A 16,612-nucleotide genomic window follows, 5' to 3' on the forward strand; every position below is an offset into this window, starting at 1 on the left:
GAACATTACTTTAATCACCCTGTGTTCAGTAAGTGACTTAACATAGATATCTTGGTGAAAACGTACGCTATACGATGTAATTTTACTTTGACTTAAATCCATATTCAAAATTGTTGTTATTAGATGAATTTATTAATTTAATAAAATAAAACTGGTTTTTGGTAGTGAAAAATGAATCTTAAGACATTATAAAACAGTTTAAAAATAACTTAGTATAAGAAATACTACATTTTTATATTTTGTTGATTTGTTTTCGGGTGTTTGTCAAATTCGCGTCGATGGCGGAACGGTCGGACTTAGAACATGGGGAAGTTATTTATTTATTTATTTTGTCGTTAATAAATAAAAGGTGAATTCTAAAAAATAAAAATGCAAGCATGTTAGAAAAAGAACGATCTAACTTTTTATGTACGAATAAGAAAGTATATAAAATATGCAATGGACAAATTTGGCTTCCCTCTCCTTTGGGAATCTCTCTACTCGTAGAGCGTGTTCTGGACATTTCTTTAAGAACATTTCAGTTTTGAGATAATGGCATAACAATGCGTCTAGCTATAAACCAGCGCATTGATAAAAGAAAGAGCCATATAAAAAATTTTTATATTGGGGTTGTTCGCAGAGCGTGTCGATGTATTTTCAAGAATCAATATATTTACGATCGAAAGACATTTTCACACAACAAGAGCTTTCTTGATTACATTATATTTTCATTTAAATCGCATTCCAAAGTAATCGAAACACCCTGTACTAGAAAATGTGCTGTTAACCACTAAAACTTATGTTCTGTTATCGAATACTTATCGATTAAGGTGTATAATTTAAAATAGAAACCGAGCTCATTTATCAAAGAGAACTTCTTTTGAAATAGTACAAACCTCTATGATTATCAAATATTACCAATACAAGAAAAAAGTTACCCACAATGTAAAATGTGTTGATAATCAATATAAATAATAGTTTTTACCCATGACTTGGGTAGACCCAACCAAATTAGAAGAAACATAAATGATATATTACATTGAACACTCAACAGCTTAAAGACTTTATTTATTGACCGATATCGATTTATTGCATTTTTCTCAACAAACATCTGCTGCAGTGATATTGCTATGTTCTAGTACAGTTTTCTCTTTGTATTGGCATTTACCGCTACTACCGATATTACCGTTAGTACCGTTATGTTCAAGTTGCACGGTTGCATTTTGGCTTACTAACTAATTAATAAGTAAAATTGAATTTGGAAAATCTCTGATAACTGTATTTGTTCTTTGTTGTCGTAGTTATTTCATTGATTTATAGTACGTTCTGAGGTTTTACAGAAATAAAGATAATTGTTTCACTATTGTGTTTTTGCATTGCTAATGTATTAAAAACAATTGCTGTCGTTTGGCAACTTCTTTGGGTTAAATGCACTTCTCATATTGCTGGGCTTGGATAACTATTGTGAATTTGTGTTAATCTTTATTGGATAAGCGCATTTGCATAGACTCCGATTCGAGTTTGATGTGTAAATATATTCCTCTACATGTATACATTGTATTGTAATTGTTAGTACTGCATTTTTGTTCGCTTCTTTAGTTAATATATGTATTTATCTAGTTAATAGCCTTGCATAAACGATTCTCTTGATGTTCCTCCTACTCGTGTGTATTTCCATTTTGTGACACGCAAAACAGTGTTGTAATTACAAAAATATATATACCTCGTGTTGTAGTCGGCTGTTCTCGAAACTTAAGCACTAATAAACCCGAATAAACGCAATAAGTGGATTATGATTTAATATTTATTTGCTTGTAGTTTGCAATTTGTATGTGTCTTATCTTCTTTTTGACTTATTACAATACAAAAGGTACGAAAGGCGCGAGAAATTCCGTTTCAACGGAATTTACACTAAAAATTGACTTAATTGTGAAGAGCTAACTGAACGAAATGGTTTTCGATTTCCCAAAAAAGGACAGTAAATTAAATATTGGACTCCAAGGGTTTGACATTCCCAGCTTTTCAGCTTAAACTTAACATGGTATTTCTGTTTACTCATTTTGTAATGCTTATTCTCTACATTGCTGGAAAAGTTTGGGTGACATTAGTTTGGTGTTTCTGTTGGTGTCTCATTATATATAGGAAAACTTGACTGAAAAGCGGCAACTAGTTCGAGTATCTGACATATGCATTTACATATCTTAAAATTTGTGGTTTCTTTTCACTTGGGAGGAGGACAGGATATCGAGGGTATTTCGATCTTATGGACTAACTCCGTTACTCGGCGCGGCAGAGCAGCGAGGCGAATCGGAATAGACGCATCCAGCTGAAGAGCTTCGATTCTATGAGATTCTCCTCCGCCGTCGAGGTGGTCATGGAGACCCGCGACGAATTGGAGGACTTGCTGCTCCGTTTCTGCTGCATGATCCTGGGCGAGCTCATCTTCATTATCGAGTAAGTCGTCTTGGCGGCTTTTGGATTGCACACGCCACAAAAGTGGACGTGGGCTACGGGTCACAAGCGTGGAACGAACGAAACGCACAAGCTGCAAAGGGAAATTGAAAGGAGGCATTAGTCAACATCGAGTGCTATTCAAAGTGGCAAGTCAATGGCTCAGGCCCTCAAGTATCATTCTCTCTGTGTCGAGGGGCAGCCGTGACATTTGAGCAGCAGTCAGCAAATCCCCCACATCCCCAAATCCCGCAAATCCCCCGTGAAAAGCTGCTTGATGGGGGAATTGAAGAATGATTCTGTGAATACACATTCAAAGCTGGTATTTCCATAACTACACGTTATTTTCGCTATCATTCCGTTTAGGCCATTGTTGTTATTCTAGTTATTCAATAGTATAGCATTATGCATTCAACTCTAGTGCTCCGAATTAAGTTTATTTAACCCCCATCAGCTTAAGCCAACAAATTTAACTTTCTCTGCTCCCCATTTTTGTTATCGAAAATAATCATTTAAGCGGTACCCCACAGCACGACCATTAGGCCGAACTAGTTTTGTTTGGCAACGGCAGTGCGCAGCTCTGATCGAAATGCTCCATTGGGTGCACACACCCAGCCCAACAAGGCATTGGTTTAGCCCACCCATCCAAAGCCGATGACCTTGCCCATATCCACTGAAGTATATACACGGGTGGTATGCCCAAAAAGAGGCCCAAACCGAAACGTAGCATGCTCCAGTTTTTCCAGATCTGGCTGAAGCCAGACATATCTGAGCATTTCAATGACAAAGCGCAACGCTTCGTTACGGATAATGAAAGAAAAACATACAAATCCACGAAATCTACTCTTTAGACACACAAGTCACACAATTGATGTCCGCTTTAATTGGACAAAATCCAGTTTTTATGCCCCTGGCAGCGAAGATTACATAGAATTGAGGAAGGAGACAGATTGCGTGTGTTCCATGTCATTGACAATTATGCAATGCACAATCTATTCCACTCCTCCCATATTTCCACCCACCGCCTTCTGGCAGCAAATTAATTTCAATTCTCCCGCTTTCCACTGTGTGTGCGCATATCTATGGCGACAATCGAAAAAAGTGCAGTCCGGTCGTAAAACATTTCCATATATCTGGCGGACAGTAAATAATAAAAAAAAAAAGCTACGACAGCAGCTTGTCGAGTCCACGCGACACATGAAAATATTGCTTTGTTTTTTCCGCTTTGTATTTCGGGGATTGCTTTTCCTTCTAGCTTCTTGACAAATACTTTTTCACTTTGTGTGTGTTTTGTAAGCAATCTTGTCACCGCTCAAAATACGCCTGCGCATTTGCCTGGCTCATTTTAATGCTTAGATCATGCAGATAGCCAGGCCAACGAACATTTCAATGTACATACAGTGGGCAATGCGGTAGAAATAGTGCTTAAATATTTAGAATTTCTAGAATATACAAAATTAGGGGTAATGGTGAAAACTGTTACGCAGTATTAAAATTTTACTATATAGGTAACAAAAAAAAAAAAACATTAATCTAGTCTTTAAAGTTCAAATAAGAAATTTAACAATTAAAGGAAATTTGATTTTTCTGAATTCAATCGTTTAAACTTCAGCCTATAATTACCACATTATCGAACTACTTCTGCCATCAAAATTCCACATTCTATAAATTACTGTGGTGCCATTCGATAAATTTGAAAGAAAGTTTAAAATTAGTGCCCTTAATAGCATTTCGTATAATTTCAAATTCGGTTGGAGATACACATATTTGAGCTTATCTCAGTTCGCTTGAAATTTACAAATTTTCCACCGCGTGTACCTCCCTCCTTACGCTCCATTTTCACCTCCGCCTCTGCACGGCTTTTCGTTTCTTCTGCGTCGCTATGACATAAACATTTCGGGAATGGGAAATATTTTCTGTTTTCATTTTAATCTGCGCAATACTAGGGAATGCAGCTGCTGTGGTGTCAGTTAGAGCGGGATGGGGCTACAGATCGTGTTGGCGTGGGCGTCTTGAAGCTAACGGGCCAACACGAAACTCGCCCACATATGATGCATATGTATGCATAACGCGTAACTCCCCTCTCCCCTCGACCAAACTCCTTCAATGCCTTTTTGAATTTCACAACTAAAAAATTACAAAAATTAAAAAAAAAATATTTTGCTAATTTTAAATCTATATTAAAAAAATAAATATAAATAAATATATTAAAATAATAAATTAAAATTAAAATAAATAAAAGTGAATTTAGTATTTCCATTTTAAGCTCATGTAAGCTCTTTAAGAGGCAACAATAAGTTTCATAGTTTATATACTTAAGATATTCAATTTAATTTGCCATATTATTCCCAGAATTAGCAGCCAAATGTATCTAGTTTCTCTTGTTCATTCGATTGAACTTTTAGCAATCGAAAATCGCTTACTGATTATCTCCCCATCTCTCTTCCACATCGATGACAATTTCAAGGCGGTTGTTTTATTGGATCTGCTGGCACCGCGGGGCGTATGCGTGATGTTTTTATTGCCGTTAAATTAACCGAATGCCCAGGCGATTTGTGGATGGGGAGAAAGTGGAGAAATGGGTGCGAACATGCAATACTTTAGATTTGGTTGTGGGTTATATCCACGAATATTTGTGACTTTACTGCCTGCCCCTCGGGTCATGTATTTCAATATCCTGGGCGCCAGGCAAGCTCTTGTGAAATTTATGAGTGTCGAGTGCTGGAAATCGAATATCTTTGATGGCGACGCTGTCTTTTCGGCAATTTGTGGCCCATCATTGAGTTTCGACGAAGTTTTATCGCCCACGCTTGACGGACGGCGATAACATATTTTAGGGCTTGTAATGGCCGAATAACAGCTAATAATACGGAGAGAATCTTGATAGATTTTCCTGGCATCATTCCTTCATTCCAACACCTCCACTGACACTTTGTTTCCAGCTGTCTGACAGATATTTTCCATTTTCCTCCTAATTGCCTTCAATTTTATGTCGCCATGTGATGTGTGCGTTTTGTTGTACTTTTTTCTATGTGCATAAATATATTTCACTTTGCTTGTCACCCCGGCTCACATTGACCCACTTGGCGCATGCTGTGCAATATTAGCAGCAAAATAACAGCAAAACAACAACTGACAGTTGCAGTTTGAGCCTGTGCCAAATTCAATTATCAATTTGTGCCTTTCATGCATTTTCCATTTCAACTCGTTTTTCCCTACAGTTGGCAGTGGGAAAGTCGACGGAGTTGGGAGTTGCCATTTGCCGTTTGGCATTTGAAATTTGAAATTTGCAGGCAAGCGACAGCTGAACGTCTGAAATGCCGTTGATAAGGCTAGTTAACCTAATTTTCTAAATTTGGGCAAACACGACTATTTTGACATTTAAATGGACGTAGAAATGGTAGAAGAGAGTGTAAAAGGGTTAAAAAGGTTAGAAGCAACCCAAACCTCGTTGGAATTAGTACAAGAACTAGAAATGTTCATTTCTAAACCATGTTGAGTTTAAAGCTACGTGAATAATATCTAACAGTTTTCCCGCTTAGCCCATTAGAACCTCGTATCTGACCCATTTACCTCCACTTGTGGCTATTAGAATCGTGTAACATCTGGCATTTACCTGATAATTTCTAGATAGTTGCTTCGTATGGCAACTGCCTCTACTTTTACCACTTGTTTTATTGTTCTACTATCGTCATCACTATTGCAGTCACAGCCACTGTCGCCTGTCGCTATCTGCTGTCTTGTCACTCACTGGTTGTCTCTGGCGGTTTCAATTGCATTTCAAAGGGGCGTTTGCGTGTCCCGTGGAGCCGGGAAATGTAACCGGGAAACATGGAGACTGGGAGCTCGACTTGGTGTTGTTATCAAGCGCGTGCCACTTCAGTGCCTCGCTGACTGACACAAGCACAGCTCGACCGCAGATTCCACAAACAAACAGCGACCCACTGCCCCGCCCATTCACCCATCCGCCCACTTTGACATCCGTCTTAATGAGGCTTCAATATCACTTGCCAAGTGCCACACAAGCTACACAGAGCGAAAAAGTCTTAAATAAATATTAATGAATAACATATATATAATGCTCCTTATAATCATAAAATCATCGTAGTCTTAGCATTGCATTTGCAAATAGGATCATAATCTTTATATGATATGTTTACATAAACTCGTGACACAAAAGAGAGAACTATTTTTCTCACAGTGCTTCTGGTTACTATTGTAAAATAGAGACTGAGCGAAATCGAGACACCGATAGTTAGGTCTATGATCTAGACTCCACAGAGCTAGCACGGCAGATCTTAGTAAATAGATAACGATATCTAATTGGGTCAGACCGTACTGTAATACGCATATTACGCTTGATTGTAAGCCGTTCGATTGATTCAATGAGCGTAAACAATAGATTGAAGAACCTTGAGACCTGCCCCATTTATTTTTTTTCAAACAGCATTACATGACAGAATCTTTAGCAGATCTGTGGGCTGCTTTTCTTTTGGGCTGCGCCATGATCTCACCAAACAAGCAACTAGAAACAACAAACAAATGACATCACATGGTCGCAAGTCAAGTTGGGGACCCGTTCAACTTGAGTCGGCAATTAGATGGCAATATTGAATAGATATACATACGTATAAATCATAAATATTAACAGCGCACACACACCAACAAGCTGGGCGATAATGGGAGTTCAAAGAGCCAAAGATACACACTTAGAGAAGATGGGAAAAACCTGAATAAATATTTATAAGAATGCTAATTCCCCGATTGCAGTGGCTGCAGTAATCGTAAGGTGAGGAAACGAGACTGCCACTGCTGGCTGGAGCATTGTCTTTTGGCCCAGAAGAGCAGTCAAGCAAGAGGGCTGTGCCTTTTTTTTTTTTGGGAAGGGGAAAAACCGCAAAAGGGCGGCAAGTGCCCTACGTTTTTCCATCCCACTTTTTCCCCAACTATCCATGCTCTCCATGCAACTGCGACATTGTAACAGTCTAGTTAACTTGCAACTTACAAGCGAATGTATCTAACTACAAGTTACTTTACAATGGCCCCATCTTTGCTGGCTATTCCAGCCACTACGACTGTCCCTCATCTCTTTTCACCTCCTGCCTACTGTGTTGACTGACTTTCGAAACGTGTTGTCATGTAAATTAACCGAAAAATAAAAGAAGAAGAGGGAAAACTGCCATGTTTGCAGGCTAGCCGAGGAATACGAGCTACATGCAGCTATGCTGCAAGTATCTTTCAGATACACAGAACAAACACACGGGTGAACATCGGTAGTGGGAGGCGATGGCCCCTCAGCCTGAGAAAGACAAATACAAATATAATTGACAATGGAGAACAGCTGGAATGAGTTGCAAACATCACAGACAATGCCGTTTAAATGGAAAATTGTTAGACGTCACAGGCCAGCGAGAGCTACAACCTAAACAGTCAGGCGACCAGTTGTCAGCTGTTCGGGGAAAACTTTACGCTGCACCGCACAAAATCACCAAACAATGGCCCACAATTAGGTTGGCCCTTAAGTCAAGTTCCTTTAGGGAGCTTCAAAGTCGTTTAAAGTGCCTAAGTTGGCAGGAAAACAATTCCCAAAGGCTTGTGGTAAGCAAAGCATTTCGAATGGAATCGGAGTAAAAGAGTATATATGTAGTTTGACAAAGAACCATTAACAAATTGCTTAAAAAAATATTATCTAATTTTCAGCAAAAACTCACAATTGTTCTTTGTTTGTAAAAAACTACAAATTCTAACACATGGCAATTTGTAAACCAGCCACAGACCTATTGCGAAATCGCACCTTAATATTTTGTTGTATTCCACCTATTTGACTAAAGGAACAACATTCCACAGACAATACATATCAATACATTTTCAAACAAACAATTACGCTGAGTGCAGGGAACCAAGGGGTGCCAATGTGCAATATCCCGATGGCCATAATGGCCACTATGGCCACCGTCCATTTCCTGTTCTTTTGGCACGACTATTACGCATACGCCACGTAGCCAATACAAATGCAAATATTATACCATTATTGCGCACGAAATGCCAACGTAAACAATAATAAACACCAAGATCCAGACGAAGACGAAGGAAAAGCCAATAAACAATAAGCCAAATGTGGCCACCCAAAAGTAAAGTTAAAGAAAGACAAAAAAGAGACTGGCTGTCCGAAGTTCAAAGTTGGCCAAAAGAAATTGCGCGGTCAGCTTGGCCAGTCGGTCATTAGCTGAAGACCAAAGTCCCAATGGGGCCAGCTCGTTAACTGGGCTTAGGGGAAAATCGGTGGCGAAGTTGGATCTGAAGCATGGTTTTATGGCCAAGCTAACCGCATGCATAATGATGGGAAAATCTTTATGCCCGCGCCTGATAAGAAATGCAACTCACACATATGTAGATGCCACATAGATGGGGAAATGTACAGATAAGCAGAGCGAGATCTCTTCACTGATGGCGACATTATTTTATGGCTCGTTAAATGGTTTTAAATAAATTAATGAACTCACGATGAAACAACGGAAAATGTCCCAATAAAATTCAAATGAAGGCAACGAAAATTGAATAAATAAAAAACAAATAAACTTTGAATGAGCTGAAATTAAAGTTGAATTGAAAAGCAAGCAAAGTGCTTAGGAATTCAAATAATTGGGAATTGCCTTAGGCAATTAGTAAATTCATTTCAGTCATTAAGGGCCAAAGCATATTTTTAATTTAATTAAACGTTCACTTAAGCCGTTCTGTTTAAGTAAACATAACACAAATTGATTGCGAAAGCGAAAGATTTATGAGTAAAGATGTAAACAATGTGGAGGTAAATCAATTAAATTACCATCTCATACTTTTTGATAAATATTAGTAATATATGTAATCTTATTTGAATTGTAAATATACTAAAGTCATTATACTGAAAATCCCAACGTTTGACCTGTCAGAAAATTTTCAATTAAGTCAAAGACCACACAACATCTTCAGAAGTTTTCCAAATCTACACTGCCCCACTTTTCGATGACTTAAGAACATTCTGTGCTAACCAAAGCAATTGGGTTTGGAATGAGTTTCCTTGCTTTACGATGGGGGGGGGGGGGGGGTTGCTTTTCCTTCTCAAGCACTTTCAATCGTGGTCAATGCATAATTCAGAGCACTTATTCGAGGGGCCACAAAGTAAAGAAAGATGACGCTGTGAAAATATTGAGGACCACACACACACTCACATTGCGGGGGAAAGGGTCATTCGGTTTGGTTTGACCCCGCTTTTTGCATATGGGATCAACCTTCTGGTGACCTTTGCGCTGCAAGCTCAAGCATCAGGCCATTGATTTTCGATTATATCTAATTGGCATGACCGGCAACCACGCCCACTTCCGTCCATCCTGTCTGTCCGCATTTTCCTGTCAAGCTTGAGTTCCTCATTTTGACTGGCCATTTTCAATTTCCATCTGACACGCTGTGGAATTTTCAGCATGTCCTTGCCTTGCTATTTGTAAATTGTTGTACATAATTTATGCAATTCATCGTTGTTGGCTTAGTGTTTTTTTTTTTGGTTGTCGAAATTGTTTTTAAGCTTATTGTAAGCCCCAGACTGATGTCTTCCCATTAATTTCCAGCTAATCTCAATCAGTCAAACGCAATGGCGAAAATTCATTCTAACCATACTCATCCGTAAACCAACTGAAAACTTTTATCGGAGTTTGAGTGACAAGGCTAATTTCTGTTTTTTGGCCCATTTCCGCTATTGGGTAATTGAATTTTCGGAGATAGAATTGGGAAATTAACAATAAAATTGTTTAATTGGAATTGGCCTAAATAGGTTAGCGAAAGCCGTTGATTTGGATTTATCATATCCGGAGAATCGCAGTAATCACCTAACATTTAGGCAGTTGCTTTTAATTTACAGAAGGTTTTGTAGTTTTGGTTTTTTTTTTTAAACGTAAATAAATCGTTCAAATTTTTAATAAATGCTAACAATTTTCTATGCCAAAATAAATCGTTATTCATTCGCCAAATTTTAAATGTGGAACAAACAAGTCTTCAAGCAAACAAGCTCTAAAAACAGTTTTCACCATTAAGAAATTCATAGAAAGTCTCGGACATTTATCAAAAATTTCCACAATTACTCAGAATAAACCAAACAAAACGAGATACATTTTTATTTCAACATATTTAAAGCACTTTTTTCCGCATGAATATTTATAATTTTCAGAGAGAGCAGGTCAGAAATTTGTTGATGTGACTAATGGCACTTGCTTAAGTACATATGTATCGTTAATACAAAGAACACTTGGTAGTTATGGCTTGGCTTATCTAGCAAACACTTCAAATGCGCCCCAATTTACTGTCCCTTTAGAGAAAACTCATGTACGCTTCTAATCTGGTTTTCCTCTATTCGCTTTATTATTTTCAAGCGCAAATATTGATTTCCTTTTTGTGTGCTGGCTTTTCCAAGTTTCCGAGTGTTATAAATGCAATAGAAACGAACCAAAGTTTGATACGTTTTTTCGGGGTTTCGTGCCCCATATGTTGCTTATAGTTTTGGTCGAGGGACACCAAGTGCACTTAACGATAGATAAGAAATGAACGAGCATCAGAGCTGACCTACATGGAGAATCGGATAGCTGATATGGTGTAGATGGTTTATGTACTCGTTATACATATGTGTTGTGTGTTGCCAAGTGTTCGATTGGTGGGGCATTAAAGCTGGCTCATTACACTGAATGGCTTCGAGTGCTTCGCACGATGAATATTAATCATTAAGTTTTATGTCTCTGCCAGCAGGACAAAAGCAAATTAATTAAATTATAGCAATTCCTCAACACTTATGCTGTAATTGATGTTGGGGCACCAACACCATGTGAACTAGCTGCAGCTCATAACAAAAGGCATACGGCTCATTGGCCTATATAAAATGCCAGTGCCATGCCAAGGCATAAACAAAAGGCAGAAATGATTAATAAACTGAAGCCAAAAAGGGGGCGGCACATCAGCTCCGCTGGTGTGTGGAATACAGATGATGTGACATAATTGAAAAACCGGAGGTGGGGCCGAGGAAGCCTTTGAGAACTTTTTGTGTGAACTTATTCGTGGAGTCGTGGTGTGCACGGCGCAAAAGTAATCAACTGCCAACAGAAAAGGGAATGAACCAATTCTTTATGACTTCCAAACAGAAAAATAAAAGATTATGCGGTTCAGTTCGCATGAGATCCACTTTCAAAGTTCCCAGGAAAGGCTATGTTCAACCATCGGGATGAAAAACTTTGGCCAACTTTTACTTTAAAAGAACTGGCCAATGTTGTGAAGTTCAATCGAGAAGGTAATTTCCTTTGAATAAACTTTTTAGAAGTAAAACGAAATACAAAGGTTTTAGGAAGAAGTTTCTCATAAAACTTTAAATAACATACTAAAAGAAATACATCAAATTATCTTCCATATTAATTAAATTGGGGAGCCCTTGATACATGAGTAGAAAATAAACCAGGTGTATTTTATCAAAAGTTTTTGAATTGAATAACTAAGAAAACGCAGAATTCGCCACTTTACCTTTCTAAAATATTAATATGTGCGTTTTAATTATGTGAAATCACAATTCAATGGTTAATCAAATTCGCATTAAATAAGTAAAGCAATAGATTATCCTTTCGAGTTGAGAACCCCATTCCCTTCATATGCGAATGTCCTTCGGCGATAAAAAAAAAAGGCAAGAGCCTTATAGGATAATCTGGTTTTTAGCAGGAACTACATATATAAGTCGCAAAGGTCTCGCTCATATCGGAATTTATAAAGGAAATGTAAAAGAATTTGGGGTTGAAATAGAAGTGGGGGCAGGCCATAAAACCAAATGAAAAACGAGTTGGGGCTTACGTTCGAACGGAAACGCAAATAAAAAACAACAACGTTTTGGCGTGATTACGTAAAATGCGTAAAAGAACAGAAAGAGAGAGTAAATCGACGATGAGAAAGAGAGACTCGCAGGAACCACTTGACGCATTTCAAGGACACGTGCAGCCTTTGCAAGGACACACGCAGCACAAAAGAGTGGCGAATTACACAACACTGGGTGTCGGTAGCGCTCCCACCAACTTACCGTAATATGCAAGTTGGCAGCTCCTTTCTGGTGGCTGCCCTGTAGCTTTCTTGCCTTTTTTTGGATTCAGCTAGGTAGGCCCTGACCGAAACGCTCTAGAAATTTCAGTAGTGGTAAAGGCCAGAACACATAACTTTCGAAGGTGACAAGCAGCAAACAAATTTTCCGTTCTCGCCGAGTCTTGTTGTTTTGGGGATATTTTCCAACTCAAAAACTGGTGCGTTTCAGTTCCTTTACAGACGCAAGACGCGTAATATTCGATCGGTGTAACGGTGAACAGAATCGGCAGCGGGAAAACCGAACGCGGCGAACTCAGCTGATTGAATGAAAACGCCAAGCTGAGCAGCAGCCACAATTGCCATTGCCCCAACCAGCGCTCATTGAGAGAGGGAGCCAACGAGAGAGCGAGCAACAAGCAACTGCAGAGCGAGAAGAACTGTCCGTCGGGTAAGCTTGTTGCGTTGTTGCTGCCCCTTACACAGCAAAAAAGAACTTAGCTAGTTTTACAATTGCTTAATTTTATATGAAACTAAGCATATAGTCATATTTGTTTATTAAACTAAATAAGTAGCTATATTAAAAAAGCTAATTATTGGCATTCTCCTTCTTTTCTCCCACTGTGCACGATGCAGAGACGTCAGCAGTGCACTCAGAGCAAAGAACAGGTATAAAATGCCCAAAAAGAAGCATTTTTAGTAATTTTTCATTCACACATTTCCAACATTGCTCTCACGCGCAGCGCTGCAGCTCTCTCGCAGCGCTTTCTCCGTGTCATTTATGTTGGAGCTGCTCTCTTTCTAGTCTCTCTGCCCCACTCTTTCACCTCTTTCTCTCTCTCTCGCTCAGCATAAAATGCAAAACCAACTAGCGGTGTTGTTGTTGTAGTTGGGGGGTTATGTAACTTTCGGGCATCCGCAAGCACAGAAAGCTGAAAGCGTTGAAGGGCAGTCAGCGACCTCGTTCTAGAAAAGAAGCCATCTCTTCAGCCCCTCCACGCACCACCCCTCAAAAGAAAGCCCCCCCCCAAAGAAGAAGAAGCAACAGCAGTGAAAAGCGCGTAGTATAAACACATGCTGTAACATAAACAGTGGTACTTGCTTAACTAAAGCAACTATGCTTGCACATATAATTATAATTAACTAAATGTATTTGCTACCATTATCTTTAATGTAAAGTTTTGACAATGTGTTTTTCCTTAAATATCCATATTAAGCTCACTAATATTTCATAAAAACTTTTCTTTAATCTAAATATTTGACATCATGTCATATAAGTATTACTGTGCAATCAAAAAGAAAGGGGAGCAAGAAAGAAATGTAGGTTTTCTGCCATGCAGGGCAGGGGCAAACCAGAAATGTCTGCTTTTTAGGTTGGGGAGGTGGTTCTTTATGGGTATAGCTTTCGAGGGGGTGTGGCCTGGCGGGAATCCCAAAGTCATGCCAAATTGCGCAACAGCCAAAGCGTTGTTCTTGGTAACCCGCTGACCGAGGATATTGACGCAGAAGTGGGTATGGAGTGGCAATAATAATAATTTCACTGGTCAAGTCTGAGGTACTCCAAGAAACCGTTATTAAATTATGTTAAGTGAACTTTCCATGGTTACAACAAAAAAAAACGAAAGAGAACAACAGTATAGTCGATTTCCATGACTATACACCCAGCTAGAGGTAGTGCTAGGAAGATTTTATAGTTTTTGGCATATCGATAGAATCTTTTTAAAAAAAAAAACGTTAAATCATAGTTTTTGGCGTGACACCTTTGCAGTCTTCTGAAAGAAAGCTGCGTATCGTACATACGGACAAATAGACGGACAGCAGACATTGTCAGATCGGCTGGTGATCCTAATTAAGAATATACTCTATAGGGTCGGAACCGTTTTTTCCCTCTTACATACTTTACGAAAGTAGCGGGTGGAGCTACATAAAACATTTTTCCCTTCCTCATTACATTTGAGCAGATGCCGCAATATGCTTTTTATTTTTGCATAACAATTTCCGCACCTTACAGGCAATTCAATATCTGCACCTCCTTTAGCACGCAGACTCCTTTGTGCCTTTGCACTCTTTTTGAACTCTATTTGTCCTGGACCATCCTCTCACCTTTTTATGGACTTCCGCAGCAATAGATCTAGTAAACAATATAGCCTCCCCACAACCTTTCCGCAGGCTATCTCTTTCCTACTACTACCCCATGTTCGGCCGAGCCCGTTCAAGCGTAATTTAATTTCTTGCACCATTTATTTATAGTGGTCCGGCAAAAGAACTCGGGCCAACAGGCAGGATAGTTTAGCCTGCGGGTAAATTATGGTTCCATTGCCAATTAGGTTAGGTCACAACCAGGATGTCCCATTGGGGATATATGTATGTATGTATGTAGATGGATGCACAGGGAGTACACCTAATACCAGTGCAGGGCTGCCAGGAAAATGTCATTGTTTGGATTTAGAATGTGACATTTACATACGTACGTAATATAAATATATAAATAATATCATTCTCTGAAAAATATCATAATGCACTCTTGTAAATTTAAAACAAATTTAATTTTAAGATAATTGGTTGAGATAAACATAGTTAATATTTTCAATTGATCCTTTAAATTTTAAATTGCAGGTGAATATCATCCCTGTGTGACCGTTGTATGCGGCATGGTTCCATGTCTCTTTCCCGTTATTCATTTCCCTCTGCTTTGTTTTTTTTTTTTTTGGTTTTGTTATGCGGTGGCATCTGTTTTTGCCACAGGAAAATGGTTGAGAGAGGGGAAGGCAGGGGGCGAAAGCGGAGAGTGCGTAAAATGCGTTTTAATTGAAAGGAAATGTTCAAAGCACATGTGCATCTGCTAGTCAACGAATTGGTTGGGAAAGGGGGTGGCAAGCCGAATGTGTCTGCTAATTGAATTACCTTTCGGTTGCTTTTCCCATTAGAAGTGCCGACAAGTTCTCGAGCTGCTTGTTTGCTTTTCATTTAATACCCATTTTGATTTAATTTTCGTTTTTCCTATTTTTCTGACCCAATTTTGTTTTGCTTTCGTGCATTAGCAGCTGTCTCTGTCTATCGCTGTGCAGCCAAGAGAGTGACCAAGAGAAACGCTCTCTCTCTCTCTCTCAGTTGTCCAGGACTTGCACTTTTCAAACGGTTTTTTAGGACACTGAAACAAATTGAATCTGTTTTTCTTTTCTATCAAATTTTTAGTTCTACACTTTTCTTTTTCATGATAGTTTCGGAATCAACCAATTTCTATTTGATCCAAATTAACAAAAAACAAATAACAAAAAATTAAAAAATATAGAAATAAAAGCTGCATAAAAAGTTGAATTCTAAATCATAAATATCATTTTTCCCTATTTGTCTTTCAGGCTTCCAAGATGGGTTCTGGTGATGCAGAGAACGGCAAGAAGATATTTGTGCAGAAGTGCGCCCAGTGCCACACCTACGAAGTGGGCGGCAAACACAAGGTGGGCCCAAATCTTGGCGGGGTCGTGGGTCGCAAGTGTGGCACAGCAGCGGGATACAAGTATACCGATGCCAATATAAAGAAGGGCGTTACCTGGACAGAGGGGAATTTGGACGAGTACCTCAAGGACCCGAAGAAATACATTCCCGGAACAAAGATGGTGTTCGCAGGTCTTAAAAAGGCTGAGGAGCGGGCCGATTTGATTGCCTTCCTCAAGTCAAACAAGTAGAATCGCCTGCGAAACAACAAGATCGGCCACCATGCTATCCAGAAAACTGCGCTTAAAGACTACAAACATATTCAAAAGATGACGTATTTCACTTGGATTTCGAAACTTTGATTGGGAATGGTCGAGCTCAAATACATTTCAAAAAGGTTTACTTTCACTTTAGCCAATTAAAGTTGATAAACCAAAAACCCTCTTCTTAATTCAAGTTGTGTGCGACGCGGGTGGAGGAAAGTGTTGTACCAATCAGCTTTGGTCACAGTTGGTTTTATGGTCCTACTAGCAAAATGTAATAAATTGGAGAAGCTTGTTAAATAATGCAAATTTTCCAGAGGCTTTCCAATATAGTCCCGTTAATAGGGGAAAAAATTACTTATACGCCGTGTGGTGGATAAATACGGGTACAAAAGCTTGCGACATTTTTTAAT

The 16,612-nt window shown here is 38.9% G+C and overlaps 2 protein-coding genes across 3 annotated transcripts; one reads left to right on the forward strand and one right to left on the reverse strand.

Annotated features, from left to right (window-relative positions):
• Nucleotides 1-1,020: 1,020 nt before the first annotated feature.
• Nucleotides 1,021-12,930, reverse strand: CG31808 (uncharacterized protein). The gene is made up of 2 exons (NM_001201893.2): nt 12,506-12,930; nt 1,021-2,524 (listed from the first exon to the last, which is right to left on the reverse strand). Exon 2 carries the CDS (start codon nt 2,425-2,427, stop codon nt 2,257-2,259), a length of 171 nt encoding a protein of 56 aa, NP_001188822.1. The 5' UTR covers nt 2,428-2,524; nt 12,506-12,930; the 3' UTR covers nt 1,021-2,256.
• On the forward strand, nt 12,626-16,370 carry Cyt-c-d (Cytochrome c distal). Of its 2 annotated transcripts, none has more exons than NM_057816.5 (2): nt 12,626-12,952; nt 15,861-16,370. In NM_057816.5, the coding sequence occupies exon 2, from the start codon at nt 15,870-15,872 to the stop codon at nt 16,185-16,187; it is 318 nt and encodes a 105-aa protein (NP_477164.1). In that variant the 5' UTR covers nt 12,626-12,952; nt 15,861-15,869; the 3' UTR covers nt 16,188-16,370. The 2 variants fall into 2 exon arrangements, with proteins under 2 accessions (NP_477164.1, NP_001260509.1); NM_001273580.1 differs by having other exon boundaries at nt 12,696-12,952.
• Nucleotides 16,371-16,612: the final 242 nt, after the last annotated feature.

Source organism: Drosophila melanogaster, chromosome 2L, assembly GCF_000001215.4.
Source record: "Drosophila melanogaster chromosome 2L".
Lineage (NCBI taxonomy): Eukaryota > Metazoa > Arthropoda > Insecta > Diptera > Drosophilidae > Drosophila > Drosophila melanogaster.